The following is a 22,552-nucleotide window of genomic DNA, read 5'->3' as shown; positions in this document are numbered from 1 at the left end:
TCATCCTCCATGCTGCGCGAAACTGATAGGGAACGGTATGGATCTGTCTGTACTCCCGTTAATGGAGTAACGTGGTATTTAGGGAGGTACAACGGTTGCCATCCCTCGGACTGCCAGCCTCCAAACTGTTTTTCTAATTGCAACTATCTTCGACCGAGTTTCCCCGTATCGCCGACTATTCGCGTGACGAAGTTAATCCCGGCCAACGATTTTAGCTGCATGGGGGACGTGTTCCCCCGGCGAAACTAACGGAACCATCGCTGTTTTCGACGATTCTGTTTCAAACGAAGTCGTATCCCCGTGTTTCATTTTCTTTCCTCTTCGAAACGAACATTCGAAACGTGAAATTTTCACCCCAAATTATTCCCTATAATTCGACGAGATGAATATTAATTTATCTCTAAAAAGATAATTTTTAGAAAATAAATATAGAATTGGAACGGAAATGAATAAAAAAGCTTCCTTTTGAAGAAAATCAATTTTAAATGAATTTTTGGGGAGAATTAAATTTGCGCAGATTGAAAGGAAATGGGGTTTGAATTACAAATTCTTCCAAGCTTGTTTCTTTTTTTTTTAAAAGCTCATCGTCGTTTTCAACGGTCAAGCTTCCATCACAAAAAGGATTCTCAAAGCATATATTACGTCGGATAAAACGACGGATATTTGACGTGAATTTCCAACCGCTGGCGAGGATCGCAATTGTCCGCAAAAGAGGGCACAAAGGGCGTATTGAACAAATTTAATCTTCGCCTTCTCGATATTCCATCTTCGGAGACGATTTCCGAAGACGATCCCCCCTCCGCGTTTCGCCGCGCGATTACGAGTGAGAGAGCGTCTTAAAACCGAGAGAAAAATCCTCATCGAATCGAGTAACGTCCCAAAAAAGATCTGGAAGAAAAGAAAAGGAGAGAAAGGGAAAAAGAAATCGGAAACGAAAGGTTGGAGCCGCGGGATACGTGCGCGATCCCGAGAGAAAATTGCGATTCTTTTTTTCGTGCACCTTTCGAGCCCGCCTCCGGCTTCTCCCACGCGTTTCTCCGAAATTATCGATGTCAAGATTACCGGGAAGGACGACTCTGCGTTTATTGTTTTGCGGTCGAATATGGTGAACGGCGCCCCGGGCGCGGCCAAGATTTCGACCCGTGTTTACGATTCCTCCGGGCTTCTGCCTGTGTTTCCCGCCGAACGATTTCCCTCAGTCGACTTCGATACGATGATCTCGGCGCACGGTATCGTGATCGCTTCGATATGCGGGGATAGGTCGAGAAATTGCATGCATCGAGCAGTTGGTATGGAATTTTGCGAGAGGTTACACGCGTGTAGATTGCCACTTTTCGAGTATTTTAGTTTAAAATAGTCGAAATGCGCATTGGAAAATATATGTCGGTGGATGAATTGCAAATGATGAATTTGATATTTTGGTTTATCAGAGATCGAAATTTTTACGATGTGAAAGATGTATTTATTTATTATGTATTTATTATCCAAACTAAGAAATGGATATAAACGGTCCCACTTTTATTTTGCAATAAATAAATACATCTGTTCCTCGTGTAAAAGTTTCAACTTGCATAGAATTCCAACGACAACTTTTCCACCTCGCATCCGCGTTTAATTCATTTTGATAAAATCCCGGGTGAAACGTTATTAAAGGCGCGTAAACGAATCCGCGGTAAGCCCGGTTTATGAATTAAAATATGCATAAAAGGGGAGGAGAGGAGCGATTCATGACACGTCTCATCCTTGGCCGCCTTTCCCCCCCTTTCTCCACCCGTTCCTGGGTGGAATTTCTTGGAAAGAGAGGAGAGAGATGATAATTATCCCCGCCGCGTTTCGCGTGCTATGCGTTTCAAATGGGTTGCTGCTTCCTTTGAACGTCGGCCCACATAAAAACGCGTTTTACGTTACTCGGCCGAGGCCACTTCGCGTTTCGCCCTTTTCTCATCGCGGCGCCAACTTTTTCTCTCCCCTCCTTCTCCCCTCTTCCATCCACGCGCTGTTGCGCTCCTATAAATAACTAATAACGCGATCTCTCCCCTCTCGAAATCTCTGACATCTGATACATCTCTGATGCGGAGGAGGAATTAGCCCGAGTGAAAGAGGCCCGTTGAAAAGTTGTAGGAAATGGAGGAAATAAGAAACGAGAGGAAAGAGGGGGAAAAAAAGTATACAGGGCTAGCGTGGAAGCGGCGTCTGCGAGACAGCGGAGATATATAACAGAAATTCAAGCAAGATGGAATCCTCTGAAATAACTATATCGGGAATGAAGAACGATGGCGTGTCCTTTCACCGGCCACGTTTTACCCAGGGCTATGATTGATGACGAATGCCATCGCTAATGAACTTGCTGGTTCGTGGAAACTGGTGCGTTTCTTGCAAACGTTAACTGAAATTTCTTCGTTTAAACCCGTCGGTACGAGAAAGGGTTCGTTCACATTCGTGGACGTGGGTTGAAGTAGAAAATTTTAGAGGATCATGAACATTGAATTGAAAACGAGAAAACGCTTTTATTTGCAATTCGATTTTGGAGAGCGAAATAAAATAAAAGTTTCTCAAATTTTAACTTGGAAATGAATCGTGCGTTTATATATATATCTTCCAAACAATTTATTCGACGATAGTGGGATCGTTGCGATTTGCAACTTGATAGATCCGCTATCCAATAAGAATTATCTCATCCATAAATTTTCTCCCATCTCTCCAACACCCTCTCTACACTGCTTCGCCGCTAAAAATACGAAATAATCCCATGGTGTGGTGATAATGGTATGCAAACGATGTTTGGGGAGAGGAAAAAGGAGACAGGATGCGGTATTATATAAATTCACGAGGCAACAAGGGTGACGATGAGGCGCGAAAACGGCATCCGCCCGAGGCAAATTTGGCGCTCTCTCGTCGGCCAAGTTTCCCTTTCGACGAGAGAGTGAGCCGCGAAAAAAGTATCGCCGGAGAAAGGGTGGTTGGCGGAATGAATGCGAAATCCGTTCTCTAACAAGCTGGCCTTTCTCTCTCTCTCTCTTTGCGCCTCCAGACATTCATATTCATCTCGCCGCGATACAAAAGTTATTCGACCGGCGTGAAACTTTCGCGTGCGTAGTTAGCGGAGAACAAGTAGCATTCTCATAAGAAAGAAGTAAGGAATGGAGAGAAGGAATGGTTGTAAGATAAGCGATGTTACGCACAATGTCGTATCTCGACATTGTCTTTGGCGAGGAAAAAGAAGAAGAAGAAGAAGAAGAAAAGTTTCTTGACTTGATTGAAACTGCGATCGTGTTACGTTTTTGTTTTTTCGAGAAAGCGACGGTTAATCAAATGACGGTTTGTTGAAATTAAGAAGTCTTGAAGAAAACTTGATATCAAAATACGATATTTTTTTCTTTTTTAAGAAATTGTTGCTCGTAAAATAGATGAGACGAGTTGAACGAAAATTGGATAATCGAGAATTTGATCGAGCGAACGAATAATCAAGTTGGTGGCGTAGAATTGATTCCGATCTCACAAACACAGTATTGAAAACTAAACCCATGTACGAGTTTCGCGATAGTGGAAACTAGTTGTAGTGGTACACTATAATAGCATACCGTTCAACTTGGTCGAGGAAACTTGGAAATTAAACGAGGCCTCTCAACGTTGAATCCGAACCACGTATTAACCACGGCATATTTACAACGGTATTTCTACAAATCGCACAAACATCGAAATGCTTGAAAATTTCTCTCTGCGCGGAAACGTTACAACGTACGTCTCATTAAAATGTTAAAATTTAATCCTTCTCGTCGTTTTTTTATTAAAATTTATCGTTCTAGCGAAGAAACGATACGACGTTCCGTCCAATAGCGATTCCACAGAGAGGAGGGGAGGGGAAAAAAAAGCATCGTGGCGAGAGCGCGTCCAATTTCATTGAATATCGAAGTGAAAAAAAAAAAAAGGAGAAAGAGGATCGTTCCATTTGCGAGCGAGTAATTCCTTTCCAGTTGAGAGACGCGGTAATTTGTTACAGCATGATGAGCATCGAAACAGCCCAGTCTCGATCCCCGTTTTGACGCGAAATTGTAAACAGAACTGATGAAATTAGCGTTGTTCGGTTTCGACCCACTCCTCTTCCCCCCCCTCCCCCGTAATTCCAATTTATTATTTCATCACCCGGCCTTTTTCTGATAATGCCGGAACCAGCTTCGTTCGTTTCCATTAACCAGACTCGTTGACACGCGTCGCTCGATTGAATCGCGCAAAAATATCGAAAGTGCCATTTATCAGATATCGCGATACGTACATTCCTCGTCGTTGGAAATTTCCCCGTCGAATGGAAACGATAGAGAGAGAGAGAGAGAGAGAGAGAGATTCGTCGAAAATTCCCGATTTTTCCACCGATCGATCCGCGAAAAGACACCCAATCTGATTGATAACTTGCACGTCTCCTCCTTTCGTATTGTCGTATATTTGCACGGATCGTTCGCATTCGCAATCCCCGTGTTTACGACGTCCGCCTCGCTCGCTACAGCCTTACAACTCCTCGTATTTCTGGCTGACAGAGAACGGATTGACCGTTTTTCATCTTCGTTATTCACGCGGATGATCGATCCATCCCTGGCCCGTCGTCGACGCAGAAACGGAGGGGGGGGAGTAAATCCGTGTACACCCGGATCATCCCTACCTTGGCCGGTGTATATAAACTATAAGCAAAAGCTCGGCAGCCCGTGGAATTAGCATTGTCCGATCCCCGCGATAGCGTCCAACCCGTAATCTATGACCCGGCGACGCTAATGAACGAATAGTTTTTGCCGGATGTGACCCGGTTAAGATTTATGCTCTCATAAATTCGGCGCACAATGCTTCGCGGCTTGCATCCGATAAAAATCCACTCGTACCAGGCTGAACGTTAAACGGGTTCGAACATTCATCTCGCGCCGCAACCGTGCCACGCTTCGCTCCATCTCGTTCCCCCCCTTGCTCGCCTTCGATCCCCGTCTCCGTTCCGCCTGTCCTTTTCCTTCCCCTTTCCTTTTCTCGCTCCCTCTCCCTCTCGAACCGCTTGCACGAGGAGGAGGAGGAGGAGGAGGAGGAGGAGGAGAGTGGTGCAAACGCGCTCGCGAAACAGAAGCGTGACTGAATCGACCGCGAAGAGTATCGCCGCTCGAGCGCAATAAAACGAAAGGGGCTGGGCAGCCTTCGAAAGAACGAAGAGGACGAGTAATGACCCTCCTGCGCGCGAGCGGATTGCCAACGACCGGCCAAATTAGCGGGTGTAGCGTAGGGTTTGAAATTGCGCAATTCTCTTTCGGAAATTTTGATTTTTTTTTTTCAAAATTAAGATTGTTACATTTTGATTTTATTTATTACGAGTTTATAATTTTGTTAAGAAGAAATATTTGGATATTGAGATTAAAGAAATTAAGAATTCTTTTATATATATATATTTATACCAAATTTATTAAATTTTTGAACCATTATTGTAGAGATTGATAAAGTTATAATTGATTTTGTACTACGAGTTTATAATTTTGTTAATTAAGAAATATTTGGATTGTTAAAATTAGATTAGATGGTGATTAAGAATTCTTTTTTTCTTCTTCTTATATCAAATTCGTCGAAATTACGATTGGCATTTTTCCGGCTACAGATGGTTAATTAAAGCCCATTTATCGTGGGGAAAATTAGCGCGAAGATTCGTCGCGAAGATATTAGACGGCCAGCCATCGTCTGATGCAATTTCTCTTGAAAACTTTCCACCGCGTCCTCGTTCAATTACAATTAAATTTTAATAGCCACGGTTACGGGACGAATGTGTCTAATAACTTCAAAGGCATTATCGAAGTTCGATGGAACCAGAGTGTCATAGCGACGAATCGGAGCTGGCGCGATTCATTTCGTCCGACAGACTTCCCCTGTGGAGAGTAAACTCACGGATACGGGGGGGGGGAGGGGGCTTTTGGAAAAGTAGCTTCTACGGAGAATCGAGTTTAATATGATATCGTTGACACTACGTTTCCACCCCCGTAATTAAAACTCTTTAATCGCCTTTCCACAGAAACTCCTTCGTCGTCTCGATGAATATTAAGCTCGTTCCCTCGCCACTATGTGCCTTGTGTTACTATGCGCCAACTGTTCCTTGAATAATTGGATAAACAACATAAAGAGAGAGAGATAGAGAGAGAGAGAGACGCACACACAAATCTACAAGACAAATTTGTAACAAGATCTTAAACGAACGAATTCACTCATACAGTAAATTCATTATAATATCGAAGACTACAATTTTTTTTTCTTTTTTTCACAAAATCTTCTCTCACCCTGTCGGACACAAAATACAAATTGGCCGGTTCTCACCTACCTTTCGACTTAACCCTTAACGATTAAAGTCCGGCGAAACACCTATCCATTACATTATTACCACCTACGCCTGCCTCTCTATCATTATGCATACGTAAGACGCGTTCCATCGCGCCGTATCCTCCCCCCACGTATAATCATATTATCCGCCGCGCAATGGCTCGTATTACACCATAATTTTCCGCCCACACGATTCCCCGTGTCGGTTTCGCACATCATCGGACCCGTCCAAGAACCAACCAACCGCGGCGGTTCCGCTCTACGGCCGGGCATCGCGCATAACGGCGGAATACGAACGATGGTGACACGATCGGTTAAATCGATCGCAAGGATAGGATAGGATACCAACCTGCTGGTTCAATATGTCCCACGTTTGAAGCGGTGGCTCGGCCTCTTGGTTGCGCGACGTCGGCCTCGGTTGAGCGTCCCTTTGCACCAGATAAAGGGGCCTCGATCCCCGGATGGCGTCGTGATCCGGCAAAACTCCGGCCGCGGACACCGGCTCCTCCACGTGATATTGCCAAACCACTTGCATCGTGTCGTTCTGGAACACAAAGAAGGAAAAAGTTGCTGAATTTCGCGTTCGAGCGATGCTGAAGTCTCTCTCCCTCTCTCTCTCTCTCTCTTTCTGGCCAAGAGTCGAGGAGACCCACGGTTAAGAGGATCCACGAACTTGCTCCTTCATTTTTGTTATCGAAAAATATCGATAAGGACGGCTTACGGAGGCACAAAGGCCCGTCTTTTATACCGAACTTGCTATAAAAGTCGAAGCCTTCGGGTTACCGGAGGAATGAGGAGGATAAAGCGGAGAGGGAGAGGGGTAGGGGTTGGTTGGAAACTCTCTTTCACGTTCAAATTCCGCAGGCGTATTCTCAGAGGCTCCTCGACGGCCGGAGGACCGGCGCACTCGACCGAGAATTTTTAATTTAACCCTTTTTATTTCGCAATATCCCCCGCCACCGGCCGAAAATCGGTATATTGCAGTTACTGGCACAGCCATCCTCGAAAGGGGAAAAAGCGTTCCCGTGTACGCCGCGTTAACCTGTGTCCCATTATCGAAGACTCTCTTCCCTCCGGTCGCTTTTAGGCTAAGCCTCCTCACCCCTGCCGCTTGTATCCCGATGGCATCGCTCCGTTCCATTTTCCTGTTTTTATTTTCCAAGGAGCGGGAAACGAACGAAATGGACGTAAGTTGATTAGTCAACGTTACGGGTAATGGAGCATCGAGAGTTTCGACGCGGAATGAAATGGATCGGGTTCGGTTTGATCACGATGACCTATTCTTGCAAACGAATATTTCCCTTCGACCCGTTCGCGTGGAATTTATCGCGATTCCATTATACCGGCCGTCTGAAATTAGATAGACTTGCTCTCTCTCTCTCTTTCTCTTTATCCGCCACCTTCACCTTCGAAATCAATCTCTATCGGTCGACGAACAACCGAATCACCGAGTTATCGGGGTGAAATTAATTAATCCGTCGGTTCGATTGCTCGCCCCCTTGATATGCTCCCTCTCGCCCCTCCCTCGTTGCACGCGAAAGAATCGATCGACGCTCGAAAGACGTGTGCATACAATCGTTGCGATTCGATCTCAAGAAAGAGAGAGAGAGAGAGAGAGAGAGAGAGAGAGAGAGAGAGAGACTGTCTGTCGATAAATATGTCCGGATAATCCAGCCAGTAATCGGTTCCACGGGAGCGGATCCCAAAAATAAGAATTACGGGGCGGATTCATTTGCCATTCGCGTATCTGTGGAGAGGCCGCCGACGTTATCTTCATGAAAACGTTGTATTTACCTGGCTGCTGGCGCCGGTCCAAGCGCAAAATAGTGTACGCTTACGGTTTTGTACGGAGGCCGGCGAAATTAGTAGCGGGCCGCCAGTATATACGTTTTTAACATTTTCGATTAAATTGTGTATGAAATCTGCACGTGCATACGCCTCTTGACCACGGCCAGAGAATTTGAAGCATCGCGTGGAGCCAAGGTTTCATCATTGTCTCATTATTCCGCCACGTATTCCGCAACCCACGTACCTTATTAATATTCTCGAAAAGAAAAAGGAACGAATATAAATGTAATGGCGTAATTATTAATAAGAGAATGGTTTTTGCTATTTTATTAATTATTCGTATTATTATTTCATGTCACGTAGATTCTAGAAAGAAAGAAACTTACTAACCCCTTCGAAAAATAAGATTACAATCGTTTGTGCGCAACAGAATCGAAGATAAACACAAAGAAGAATCAAATGTCTTCGTCTTAATAATTGGAATTGTTTTACCTCTAAAAGCACTTTTAACCAATTACATCAATCGTCCTCCTTTCCACTCCTCGTTGAAGAGGGACGCACACATCAAAAACGGATCCAACTGTTTTTTAAATAACCCGTTCCCGCAGCTTTACCGCGAAAACCGTCGCTTCGCTGGGGGATTACTTGGCCAAGCCTGTTCCCTGTCCCCGTTTAATAAATATGCCAACGAGCGTGTGTCCGGTTTATTCACGTGCCGCGGCTCCAATTTTCCCACGTGAACGCGCGCGAGCGATCAATCCGCCGCGCCACTTTCATTCTCCGCGAAAATTTTACGTGTAGGCATGCATCGGGGATGAATCGAATGAGCGGCGATAATCGGACGAGCGAGCAAAGAAGGGGTGGCCCCCATCGATGTGGACGGAGCTCGACCTCGAAACACGCATATCGATCAACGCGTTATGCGACCGAACGCGGTACACTCACAATTTCGAACAATCATGCTTGATTGAGGCCAGATGCCTCGTTAATGTTTCATTTGGAAAGAGGGATAGAACGTTATTAGGTCTGAAACTGATTAGAAAGATTTGTCGCCCGGATTTCTAATTCTTCGTGGATTAGGAAGATCGTTGTTTAATTAGAGTTTATTTGATTTGGAAAGATGGATCTATGAGAAGAAGTGAGAAAGTAAAACGGATAGCAGCGTTTTCTTCCTATTCTCTTTAGAAGTTTCATCATGAAATTTGTTTCTACGTCACGATACGAAGAGAGATGCTGCGATTCAGTGACAAACAATGGAAGAATCACGCGTTGCCACGGATATTCGTTCTCTATCGGAATCGATCCAGCTTAAGAATCATCGTGGCTCGTGGCTACGTATCGGTGCATCTACGCTCGTTCCAGGCCGAGACAAGTGGATGCCGTTTACCTGAAATAGCCATCTACACGACCTACATCTCGGGAGAAGATCGAAAGATTTCTAAACGAAGAAATGGAAGGTCGGTAGGAGGAAATGGGGATCGCGTGAGAGGCTCGAACGGAATCACGCGATCTCACGGTATCGGCCCAGCCCGGAAACCATCTTTGACGACGTAATACGGAGCCACGTTTCTCCATGCTTTTTCCTCCCTTCGTGCGTTCTAATCAAAGTTTGTCCGATCATTAAGAAAAATTAAACGTGTCGCGTGTTGGGAGACGATAGATAAAGAAGTAGTCGAGAAGAATCTTTGCTCTTTTCTTTCTTTCTTTCTTTCTCTCTCTCTCTCTTTTTGTAATAGCAAAGACAGCTTAAATGATAAACGAAGCTATATTCGTATAAATACCGAGAAAGAAAATTTTATTTTACAAAATTTTTAGATTATTAGATTAAATTGTTTCTTTAAAAATTTCAAATTATATAAATATCCTTGAAGCAAGCTTTCCTGATTCTCGCATTATTCCCGAATATTTATGAACATTTCCCCGCGGAAAAAGAGAAGAGGGCACGAACGGAATTCAGAGACAGAGTTTAGCCATCGAATGGAAGAGTCCATTATAGTCAAAATTCATTTCGTTTCCAAGAGGTTTCATTAAAACGCGAGATTGAATCGAAGGTTATACTACTCTTTCGACCGGGTACTGTCAATAGATCCGTGGAGAGGAGGGGCGTTCTTAACGTTTCGGGAGGAACAACGGGAGATTAGGGGAGAAATGGGGAGCAATTCCCGTGGACAGGGAGCAAAGGAGAGGAAAGACTTGCCGAGAGAATTCCCGGTTAAGTGGAAATATCTTTCCTTTGCCTGGAACGTTATTCTTCATTAAGAAACTTTGTTGTTCTTCGCTCTCGAAACGCGGAAATCTTTCTCCCTCCCTCGCGTTTCCCCTTCACGTTCTTCTTCTTCCCTTCTTCTTTCACCACTCCCGCATCCCTTATCTCCGTCTATGCGTCCATCTCGTGGAAGCTTATGGCTAGCTATTATCCTTTCCAATAATCGTCGAATCGTCCCGTTTGGAAAGTTAAAGATATCGTTCGCGATGCGAGTTTCTTCAAACGAGTTCTTTCCGAGCCGAAATCATAAAAGATTTAACCCATGATCTCCTCCCTCCCTTTCAACGTTGACGCTGGATGGAAGGCTTGAATGGATGGAAAGAGGGGGGGGATAAGAGTTGAGAATTGAAAACGACGTGACCACCAGATAGAGGTTCGCTTTAATTGTGTTTTTTAACGGTACGGCGTAAAAGTTTTCGATTTAATTGCTTAACGGTGTTACGAGAGCGAGAGAAAGAGAGAGAGAGAGAGAAAGAGAGAAGGCAGAAAGTTCCAATATCTTCGTAACAATGAGTTCGAAGTCACAAAGGGCCCGGAGGGAGTCAGAGGGGCAATGCGAGAGAAAAGAGATTAGTCAGAAGTCCGAATACCGTAATGGATCGCGAGAACGAGCCTTTTGTCAAAGCGATTCGCCCCGTTCCGCGTAAGTTCGTTTGTTTCCCTTTCCTCGCCTCTCTCCCTTTCCATTTTCCACCTCCTTTGCGCAATGCCATCTCCTGAAACCTCCTCGCGATTAACCATTCGGTACCGAATTGCAAGAAGGCGTGCTCCAATTCCACAGACCTTTCCTCCTCTCCCTTATTCCTCTCTCTCCCTCGAGAGATGTCTGAGTCTCTGTGCAAGGGAGGCAGATACCTCTAGATACCTCGCCTATCGCGAGAGAGAAAAAAAAAGCTCGTCTACGGCACTTGTCTTTGACCTAGACTCTTGGAAAGGCTTGGAAGGGCGGGAATCTTGGAACGGCCTCCATTTTCCCTTGGAAATTTCCGTATATTCAAATGGACGTTTGAATAGAGAATATCCTAGTCCTCATACAATATGGATCGAGATGCAGATTAAACGTGTATTCCCGAAACGAGAACAAAAGGATCGTTTCCTCGCGTGACTTACGATTTTGCTGGTTTTTCGAAGGAAAAGTAAAAATAAAAAAAAAATAAAAATAAAAAAAATAAAAAAAAAGCTCGTCGAAAACATCGAAGCCTGTTTCTCATACAACTCTTTGTACGTATCAACTTGTATGTCTCGAATGAACCGTTTTCACGGATGATCGGACAGGGATCCCTTCCCTCGAGTCGGAGAGAATGGTTCGATCATCACCATCGCGAGACGAAACTTCGTCAGAAGCAATAAAAGTGTCCATTGGTCCGAGAGATCGCGTCACACGTGCAAAATACAAGAGAGAGAGAGAGAGAGAGAGAGTCGGGGTAGAAAAGTTTGCGAAAACGTCCAGCCACTTTCCTCTCCGCGGAGTTTCGAAGCGGGGCGAGATCGGCGAGCTGATAGGAAAGTAGCAAGCGGACGTAGCTTCTTTTTTTTTTTCCCCCAGTCGTCGTTAATTGCTTCGAGTGCAAAAACCAAGGAGGGAGGGGAAGATGAGCAGTGATGGGGGTTGGTTGCTGATTATCGACGGCCAGGACTGTCTTTCCCTCTCCCCTGCCGGCTTTTCTTGCGCATCGCCACCCTCTTAGAGGGTGGCCGGCTACCTTCGACGAGCTCTTTCACTCCCCCGCGGACGAACGTGTTTGCAACTCCGATAGGGAAAACTAATATTGAACATTCCAAAGTGGAATGCAAAGGGGTGCGACGACGAGGTTGCGGGAGACGAGGATGAAGAACGAAGAGGGGTTCGAGTCGAACTTGAAAGTTTTAAAAAGCAATTAAGGGCTTCAAACTTCCGACGCTTACTTCTCCCGCTACAAACCCCATTCTTCTTTCCCAACCCTTATTTCTCTCGCGCCCATTTCCACCGCCATCGTCGTTCTCGCTGCCTACCACTCGATCTTTGCCTCGCTTTGCCACCCCTGACGGCCGTGTCCTCGATCTCGGGAGGGGGGCGGTTTCGTCCATTATCCTCGATATAGCGAGTGAAATCGGATTCTTCTCCGTTATTTGCGACCGAATTTTTCGACCCACGTTGAGGCAAAACGTTGCCGTGTTTACCACGATTGAAGTTGAAGGAAGCCACGAGAATTTACGTTGCCATTGAACGGGTCCAGGAAACAGCGTTAATTGCTGTTAGCTACCTATTTAACGGGTTTCCCTGTCCGTAGCCCGAGCCAAATGACCCAGTTCCGACTTTGTTTTAACAGGGACCGTTGCCCCAAGAATTTTTTATCGCGAAACTAACTTCGTCGCGGACCGCTATCGGATTTTAACTAACTTTTCCCTCAAATTGGTCCACCTTTGATGATGAATTCGCGAGTTTATTACGTGAGAATGGGATTTTCAGGTGATTACTCGGTGAACGATAGAGTGTGAAAAGATCGATTTTTGAAATTGGAGCGTGAAAGAAAAACGACTGGGAAGAACCAAAACCTTCGATGAGTTCAATCATTTAATCGCGTGAATCGCAATTGAAAAAAAATTATCGCTTTTCAATATTCTCAAAATGGAATGATTAAAATCTGCTTTTAAGATATATTTAATTTTCCCTACACGAGGATAAAAAAATCGTAAATTATTCAAATATCAGGAGAAAGAATACCCAATTTATGGACAACAATCGGAGGGAGAAAGCTGCATAAAATTTCCCTTTTAAGACATCCATCGAATTTTCCTTCGTCGAAAATAACTCCTTCCGCCCCGAACTTGGAGGCTGAATCTCGAGCAGACAACCACTTATGTAACACAGTTTGCTCCGGGAATCGAATCACATTTCAACCGATAGACATCTTTCCAAAGCGACGTTACGTAATGTGCGTAAATCTCGTAGAGAGATGCAACCTTCTTCTTCTTCTTCTTCTTTTTCTTCTTCTCTTCGCGAGGGGGCAATGCAGATCTCGAACGCTTCGACTGGAACGCGATATGCATATCGTTCGCGCAGCCCAGTCATCTGTAACACGACCCATCCTCTCCATCCATCCCATTGAAATCGTCGCGCTGCCACCGTTGCAACCCCCGCATGTCTACATCGATTAGATCCGAATTCGCATTGGAACGCTCGCCGCGTATCCGACACCTGCAGCTCGAATCTCCCGCTGACAGAGATAATCGAATTTCCCTGTAAATTTTTCCATCGGTCCTCCAATAGACTGCCTGTTATTACGACCGCGCGAGCATTTTCTCTCTCTCTCTCTCTCTCTCTCTCTTTCCCTTTGCAATTTTTTCCCCTCCCTCCTTTCCTTTTTTCCCACGGATCATAAATAAAGGGATTTAGAAACGTAGCACGCCGGTGATAAATTTATTTCGGTTCACGGATCTCGAAATTGATTAATGTAAAAAAATTTTCCACGTAAATTTCTCGCCCCTCTCGTTTTTAATTTCGTTCCCTTTTTTTTTTTTTTGATTTCGATATACCGTAAATAAAATCCACGAAACGAGACGCGTTTAACTCGGTAAAAAAAAAGGGAAAAAAAAAAACATTCGATCGAATTAAATGTACGTTTCTTTCGTTGGAGAACATAATACGTGTCGTTCGACGAAACGAAGACACGATCTGATCTGAACTGACACGAGAAGAAGTTTCCATTTCCTTTTTTTTATTTATTCTCGAGTCGCGACCAATGTCTAGGCTTTAACCCTTCCTCAAGGCTCGGCCCTTCCGTGGCGCCGGCAGATAATTTTAGAATCGCGTGATTAAAGTTTCTCGCGATTAAAGCTCCCGGCCGGCCATGAATAATGAGTTTAAAGCGTGTAGAGGGAGAGGCGCGGCAAAGACACACCTGGTATACATGTTATGTTCGTGTCGCCCGTACGGCCCCGCCGTACTGTTGGTAAAACAAATTGAATTTTAAATGATGCCCGGCCCGTGTATGATGAAATTTTATAAACCGCGCGGGGATCGATCGGCCACCCATTATAAATATTTCGCGTTGTAATTAGGCCGCGAGCGATACTCGCGCGACACGCGATCACGCGCTTCAAATTCCGATGAATTCTCAATGCGTCGGGATTACCATTTAGTTCCACCCGAAATTGGAATCTCGGTTATAAAATTGAAAAAGTTTATACGTATTTACGCGCAGGTATAAATAAAATTCGAGTGAAATTTCGAAGCGACAAACAAATTCCTGGTTCGAGATCACGCATGAAAGCAACTCTGTAATAATATATTGTTCCTATAGATGGAGTAATATTCATCGATCTTGGGGAACGTTTTTTACTAATGGATTGAACTAACTGGATTAAAAGTAACAATTATATCTCAATGGCGAGACAAGCGTGAAAAGCAATCCCAAAGAAGTATCCTCTTAAATTTTATTCAATTCAAACATTCAATTTCCAACATTGGAACGGGAGAAGAGCCATCACATTTCACAAACTGATCCGATATAATTCATGAGGAAACATTGATTGGTCCCTGTTTTGTGTACAATCGGGTCGGCGGCAGTTGAAAAGAGACAGTGCACGGTAACAAGATTCCATCGGTTCGCATCGAGGATCATCGCCCCACCTCTCTTCATCAGCCGACGACGAGCTAACATCGGTGAATACGCGGCCATCTAGATACCTGAGCACGCTCCCCCGCTATGTACTCGGTCATTAACGAGTAAACTCGGGCGAAAGTTTCGGTATATCTCCCCAGGTTAAGATCCCACGCGAAATAGAGCGAAGACATCGCGTAGGCGTTTGCGTTATACGACGTGATCGTGTCGATAAAAGGCGGACGGTGTCCATTTTAGCGGATTAAGCGATCCAGCCAACCTTATGTATCGCGATATACATCGAGTTCCGTTATTTCAACAAATGGGCGGAACATGGATTCAATTTCCAATTGGATGGACTTGGTATCGATGGGATCAATAAGAGCAATTTTCTTTCATCGATGTCCATTCGAGTTCGTCGCTCCTCCTTCTGCTTCCTCGACAATTATCGATCGATCTTGGTATCGATCCGCCGGTCTTACGTAGGATTAAAACAGTCGAGTCGGATAAGAGGAGACGAGACTCGATGAGGCAGAAACGATTTAAAAGCGACAATCGCACGAATCTATGTCGAGTAGATTAGAGGAAAGGAAAATCGAACGTTTCCAAAGTGTTTGCTGTCAATCAAGCATTATCAATCGATCGTTGAAATAAGACAGGCGCGATATCCGTTCAGATTTATCGATGGACGAAATTAAAAAAGTGAACGGTGCAAAACCACTTGAAACGTGGTTTATCCGGTGGAAGTTGGGCAACGGCCCATGCGGATAGAGAGGTAAGCCGATTGAATATTCGCGTCGGCAAACCTGGTAAGTACGTGCAACACTTGTATAATTAATGATTCAGAAGACCTTCCGCTTTCCACCGGCATCCACAGCCATTCCCAATGGAATCACACGTGTGTTCGTTTACGACCACGCTACTTACTTTGCCGCTTGTGAATTATTGGCGAGCTCGGCCCGACGTTTTCTTCCTTGTAATTGTAATCGATTTGAGTATCGAACACTCGAGCATCTTGGATTACAGACCATATGAATACACGTTGAGGAATTATGTAAGTCGTTGTTAAATTTAGTCACTCAGTGTATATGTGCTATAAAGAGAAAAGTAAGAAAAAAAATTCTCTACCCTTCGCATCGATCCGTTTATAAGCTCAAGAAAGTTTTTAATTTAAATCGAAGCCGTGTTTGTCGTTTAGCCTTGTTTTTGTTTGAAACGACAGGTTTAAAGTTGCTACGATTGCGAGGGCTCTCCACGCTTGATCTTCCGTTTGATTCGCGGGAAGGGAAGGGAAAAGGGAGGTGAAAGGTTTAATAAGAATACGCGAGTTAGTCTTGTCGATTGTCGGAGCACGGGCCAGCGCCGAGATATCCTAACTTTTGACGCTGGCTGTCGTGTCGACGAGCCGAGGAATCCCTAAGGGGCGTAGGTGGGGCAGGCAGACGCTAAAGTTTACCCGCCATGTCTCACCAGGAGACTGTATTACTCCGCTTCAACGTACACGTGGGTCAATATTAATCATTGTCATTAACGCTGGCTGCAAGACAGTTTCGGAACAATGGATGTCTGGGACCATAAAATTTCGTGGTCCCTTGCGATACACCTATACGGTTCGCGGACGGTCTTCGTGGACGTTCGTCGTGCTTACATTTTACTATTATCAGGAAATACTGGGTATAAGATATATGGAGGAGGGAGAAAAAAAAAACAACGTTCCTTTTGTTAGATACATTCGTAATAAACATTTCAAATTTAAAAGAGGCAACGAGGTACGATGATTCGATTAAATGTAGTTGGGAAATTAAATTGCTTTAAAAATTGAATGGTCAAAACGGAAGATAAAGGGTGAAAAAGACGGTGTCTTTTAAGGCATAAAAATAAATAACTCTCTAGTCTAAAATGGAATCTTCCATTACGGACCCACCGAGTTCACGCGGGGGTTATCTAAGCCCCCCTACGGTTATCTTAATGGTACTTATTGTCTTGACGTAGTACAACGATGCCTCTCCTTCTCTCTCTCTCTCTCCACCCTTCTTCCACTCCATCCCTCCCACTTTCAACTCCTTTTCCACTCCTATATAGAAACATTAAGCTCGTAGAAACTAGGAAGGTAGGAAGAAGAGGCGCTGCTGATGCCAGTCGTTATCGCGCACACTGAAAACTTGCCCTCTTCTCTCTCTATCTCCTCGTCTTCTCGGCCCTATCGTGTCGCGATTACCCCTTTTCCTTTCCTTTCCCATCCTCCCTCGTCTTTTCCCTCGTAAACACGCGTGCGTGCCTCTCATCAAGCAGATTTCGAGGGACGGACAAAGGAGAAAGGAGGACGGGAGGCAAGGAACGAGAGAGAATCGAGGCTGGAGGAAACGAGAGGGAAAGAAAGGAAGTTCGACACGTCCGATATCCGTGCACATATTGGCTGGAACGCCACGTGCCTTATCCCGATCAGTAATTAGTCCGATCGTTTGCCAAAGACCGAAAGGGGAAGGACCGTTGATTGCTATTAACGGCGTCGCTGATTGGGTGAAATCGATTCAATTCGCCACTGGCGAACCTTTTCCATGCCTTCGTTTTTTTCACCTCGTTTTTTTCGCCTACTCTCTCTCTTTCTCTTCGCTTCTTTTCCGTTCGATTCCTCAGTTTCGTTCGGTTCGTCCCTCGATCCTCGCCTATCAATCCTTCGCTCCCTAGCTCGCTAGTTTCATCGTACGTGATATAAAGGATAATAAATTGCAGACATGCGCCCATTGAACGATTTCACTCGCGTGTAGCTGGTTTATTGTATCTAGCGATACAAGCCACCACGTCGTTAACGTTCAATCCGGGCGGATTCCATCTTTTCAACCCTTTCTTCGCTTCTTTTTCTTGTTATCCATTTATTAAAAATCTATTGTTACGATCTGGGAGAATGAAAACGAGAAGATCTCGAATAACGATGAAAGTGTAAAATGATTAGCAGACTTTTCTTTCTATGCAAATATGTATCTTTCATATTATACATGTTTTGTATACTTTATACAAATGTAGATGTCTTATAAAGCAAAGATAGGAGTTTATTTTTTTTTATTGATGATTAAAATATTCACGCGCATAAAAAAATAATAATGATTCTCAAAGATCCAGTGTTAAACCGTAGAAAACAAGACTGATATCGAAGGTTAAGATTTGAATTTAATTAAACTTGAACCGGATCGATTAAATAGGGATTCAACTTCACTTTACGGGAGAACTTAAGATAACTTTTAATTCAATTTAGAATCTTCAATGTACCACCAGCAAGATCGTTAATAAACAATATTCTTCCAGGAATAAACATATTCATCGTATAATTTACCTCGAAACACAATTAAACGGTATTAAAATTACGAAAAGTTTGAAACGCTATATCCTCGAAAATAATAAGTTTTAGCGAGTAAATGAAAGACCAACAGAAGCACGGAATCTTGCTCTTTAAAAGGCTTTTCGATTTATTCCGATACGACCTCCGGTTCCCGAGATATCGTCGTGCAAAGAAAAGCTAATTTTTAATCATTTAACTTGAACCGGATTAAAAACTCTATTAAAATTAGTAAAACTTTAAACCTCTATAACTCCGAAGATAATCACTTTTGACGAACGAGTAAAAAATCGTTGGAAACGCGGAACCTTCCCCTTTAAAATGTATTTTCGTTTATCCCGATCCGACTTTCAGTTGCCGAGATATCGTCGTGCAAAGAAAGGGATAATTTTTAACCGTTTACTCGGACCTCTCGCTCGCACCTAGTCTCATCGACCTATCCCAAACTGCAGACGAGTGTCAGACGCGATTCCTAGAAAAACGTAGTACGCGTTTCCAGGAAATAATGTGGGTCAATGACTCGGGGGTCCATTCATAATTTCTTGCGCTATGTTAAGCGAAACTTTGAATGCTTATAACTCGGAAACGGATCGAGATATCGGGATGAATCAAAAAGCGACTCGAAGAGTACGATCTCTTTTATCTTTCGAACGACGACAAAATTTTTTTTTATTTTTTCTCATCATTATCTTACATGAAAATATTAAGTTTCGTTCGTTACTTTGCCTGATTACAATGCTCCATTCCGCTCGTAACACAAGAGATCCATTTCATTTCCCGTTTCAGAGAAAATCACTTTCGATAATAGAATTTTACGTTTATTTAATCTATCTATCTACGGGAAGTGGGAGTAGAATCGAGGAAAAGAGAAAGAGGTATAGGATAAAATCGAGTAGAAAAGAGATGCGAAAAAGAGCGGCACGTACTGTTTGGCCAAACGATGGAGACCTCGCGCAATATCCCCAGTGTACAACGAAATCATGAGCCGAATGCAATAGACGTCAAGATTGGATAAAAACAGTATCGACCCGATACTGTTGCGAAAATTCTTTTCGATCTTTCCAACTCCCTCCTCGATTTTCCCTCCCTTTGTTCTCGTTCGTTTCTCCCGTCTCACCCCCCTCCTCCTCTCGAATGGACAAAACTTCCAAACACGCGTCAGGAAATCGTTGAAACAAACTGCCGAAAAACGGATACAAACAGGGGATGGTACAACGGATGGTGGACGCGAAGTGGAATCGGAGGTAGCTGACAAGGTAGCGTAGGAGGTAGGAGCCGATAGCCGCGAGGATTGCGCGCGTGTACACATAGAAGACGGGAGGAGCAGGGGAACGAATACCTTACCGGCTTTGAAATCGAACCGACGGGCCGCGATTGATCTAAAAGTTGCGCTCATTCGACTCATTGATGCGTGCGCCTGGCCGAAGCAACCATCCAATCAAGCCAACGGTAGCAAAAGGCCAACCGGCTATTTAGCCGAATAAACCCGGCCGGAGGGAAGCAACAAGGCGAGAAAACGGTGAAAGATTGGAAGGATGGAGAAAAATGGAGCGTGGCCAGGTGGTAGACGCGAAAACGGGTGAAACGTTCGACTCCATTGGAGGCGCGGTGCGCGTGTATAAGAAAGATCGGTATAAGGGATGAGGGGCGATGGAGGATTGGAAGAGGGCGGAAGGGTAGTAGGAATGACGCACGGTTGGGTTGCTGTCGGCAGTAGGTTTTCAGAAAGCCTCGAACCCTCGTAGGAAGGGGGGAAGGCAGCCGTGAACTCGTACTCCAGGAGGAGTACACGAGCTGGCAAATACGCGGAATGGGCGCGGGAATGGGGCAAGCCTGTGGATAGCAAGTCGAATAGCGAGAAATAGCGCGGGATTTCGCGGGAATGCCGGGATTTCGTGTATGGAGGGACGAAATTGAAGATCGAGTGGCGAATACCGGAAGAGTGGTTGCCACTCCGGGGGCGCAAAACGGGTGTATTCACCGGCCGTCGTACACTCGGGGGGGGGGGGGGGCTTCTGTAAAAGGGAAAACGACTTTGGCGCCCTCGGCGGAAGACCGGTGGATTGGGACGAATAAGCCGCGTAATAGGAATGGAATACGTTTTTTTCCTCGATCGCTGCGTCCCCGCGATACCAAACCGATTTACCCCCCCTTTTACCTCCCCAAGCGAGCGCGTGTATTCTCAACCGGCTGATTGAATTTCTCTGTGTGTGTGTATATGTGTGTGGCCGCAAACGACGAATCGGAATACCGTCATCTCGACACGCCACTCTCCTGATGCCTGGTGAATTCTTATGCATCCGAGAACGTTGACTTCGCATTGATTTAGAGGCATGTCGGCCCCGGGAAATGGAAAGCAGACAGCTCCGCAGATTTGTTTGCCGCGGATTTGAAATATTGGGACACAACGAAAAACGGTTTGCGTTTTACGAATAGGATTTCGCGTTCCTCCAGGAGGATATATCGATTCCGATCAGTTCGATTCGTTGGATCGGCGGGGCGATAATTCAGTCGGTCGGAGATAATTATCTGCGGAGATTGTAGAAGAATTTTCCCCCTTGCTAATATCGCTGACTAATTCCTTCCTTTTTCTCATATTTATCATACGATAACGTCACGAACTTATATTCCTGGCAAGTTTCCCGCCAGATTTATCTGGCTACGTCATCGGGGGTTGGCTTGTCCGACCCTTTCTTGAAGCAGTTTCGCTCCCTGGAATTCATACTTATTGGACGAAGGAAGATAAGTACTGTTTTCCTCGGTTAAACATTTCCGATATTTGTTTTTAATTTTTGGTCGAGGTTTTTTTTAAGTAAAGAGTCGGAGATTTTTCCTTCGCACACGTTCAAAATGTGAATCAGTAGATTTTTAAGCAAGTCGGAATAAATTTAAAATCATTTAAAAGTCCGCTTATTATCTGCAATATCGATATCAAGCTTAGCTTAAATCGCTAAGAGATCCCATTTAAATAAAGACGATTCGACTGTTGGTAATTATTAATCCTTTATTTCATATCCGGCGTACGAAATATTCGCAATTCTATTCACTGAATTTTTCTCTCTCCCTCTTTTTCTTTACCCTCCGCTGCAACGTGACCCAAATACGGCATTATTTTCCACCAGATTTTACGCGGCCGGATATCACCGCGCTCAAAGTCGTCGCGTTTCCGCGCGTATAAATCGCCGCCGTAAAAAGCTGATGAGAGAGTCGACTCGCGTGTAACTCGAAATAAAGCCAGCCTGATGAAAGTGGAGTCCCCGTAAATGAAACATATGAACCGCGCCGCGTTATATTCCCTCCCCGTTGTTACGTGAGCCGCAAACGATCGACAGGATCGACAAAAGCGACGCGTGTCTAACACGTGTGTGCACGCGCGACAAGTTAGACAGTGGCCAGAAACCGGACGATAACGCCGATAGTTGGTGATTTATATATCTCCTATTTACAACAGTCGAACGCTGTATCCGTTGGATAGAAAAATATACGTGGATAACCAAGCTTCCAATTCAATTTGTATCGCAATACAAATGTGAAATTACCAGATACGTATATACGCGACGGATTTTTTCCCCAACTTATTAACCGTAGAACCGAGGATAAAAAAATCATCTCTTTCAAAATTTTCGCACATTTGCATTCCATGGAAAATCGTAGGGAAGGTCTTGAAGAGAGATTTAGAATCGCGCGTGGAGCGAGAAATTAAGCGCGAGAAAGGTTTTGGTGTTGAAAAGATGAGGGGCAGGTGTTAATTAAACTCGGCTCGTTCGAAAATCGTGCGACCGAATTCCCCAGATATTGCAATTTGTAAGGTTATTAACGGAGCCTGAAAAATAAGATAAAACCATTTCTTCCGGGATTTTTTTGCATGGGGCGGAATTTGCATTCCATGGAAATCATTCCATGGAAGATACTGGAAGAGATTTGGAATCCTGTGGGGAGTGCAGAAACTTTGGTGCAGGAGAATGGAAAGGCAGGTGTTAATTAGCGCTAGAGAATTCGTGATATCGAATTTTCGTGATCTATAGAATTATAAAACTTGGAGATCGAAGTGCACATCGGTGGCAGGACTTGTCGCCATCGAGCTTCTGCCTTCTCGATTCGCCTCGAGGCAACGAAAATTGCAGCTTTGCTTCCTATCCCCGCAACTACTGCACGTCTGCACGTTCGATCGTTGACTGAAATCTTTCGCGTGCGTAGTGAGAAAATCGATGCACACGGCGCAAGATAAGTGGCACCTTATCCAAGTGCCAA

The 22,552-nt window shown here is 44.5% G+C and overlaps 1 protein-coding gene across 2 annotated transcripts in view; it reads right to left on the bottom strand.

Annotated features, from left to right (window-relative positions):
• Positions 1–22,552, bottom strand: part of LOC410362 (MOXD1 homolog 2) — a 190,100-nt gene that overhangs the window by 11,194 nt on the left and 156,354 nt on the right. For both annotated transcript variants that reach the window (XM_016915532.2, XM_016915531.2), the window contains one exon: positions 6,680–6,874. In XM_016915532.2, the coding sequence (XP_016771021.1) occupies positions 6,680–6,874 (195 nt within the window). The remainder of the gene's footprint in view (positions 1–6,679; positions 6,875–22,552) is intronic.

The sequence above is a fragment of the Apis mellifera genome, linkage group LG12, assembly GCF_003254395.2.
Source record: "Apis mellifera strain DH4 linkage group LG12, Amel_HAv3.1, whole genome shotgun sequence".
Taxonomy (NCBI): domain Eukaryota; kingdom Metazoa; phylum Arthropoda; class Insecta; order Hymenoptera; family Apidae; genus Apis; species Apis mellifera.
This window is presented reverse-complemented; position numbering and strand designations above follow the sequence as displayed.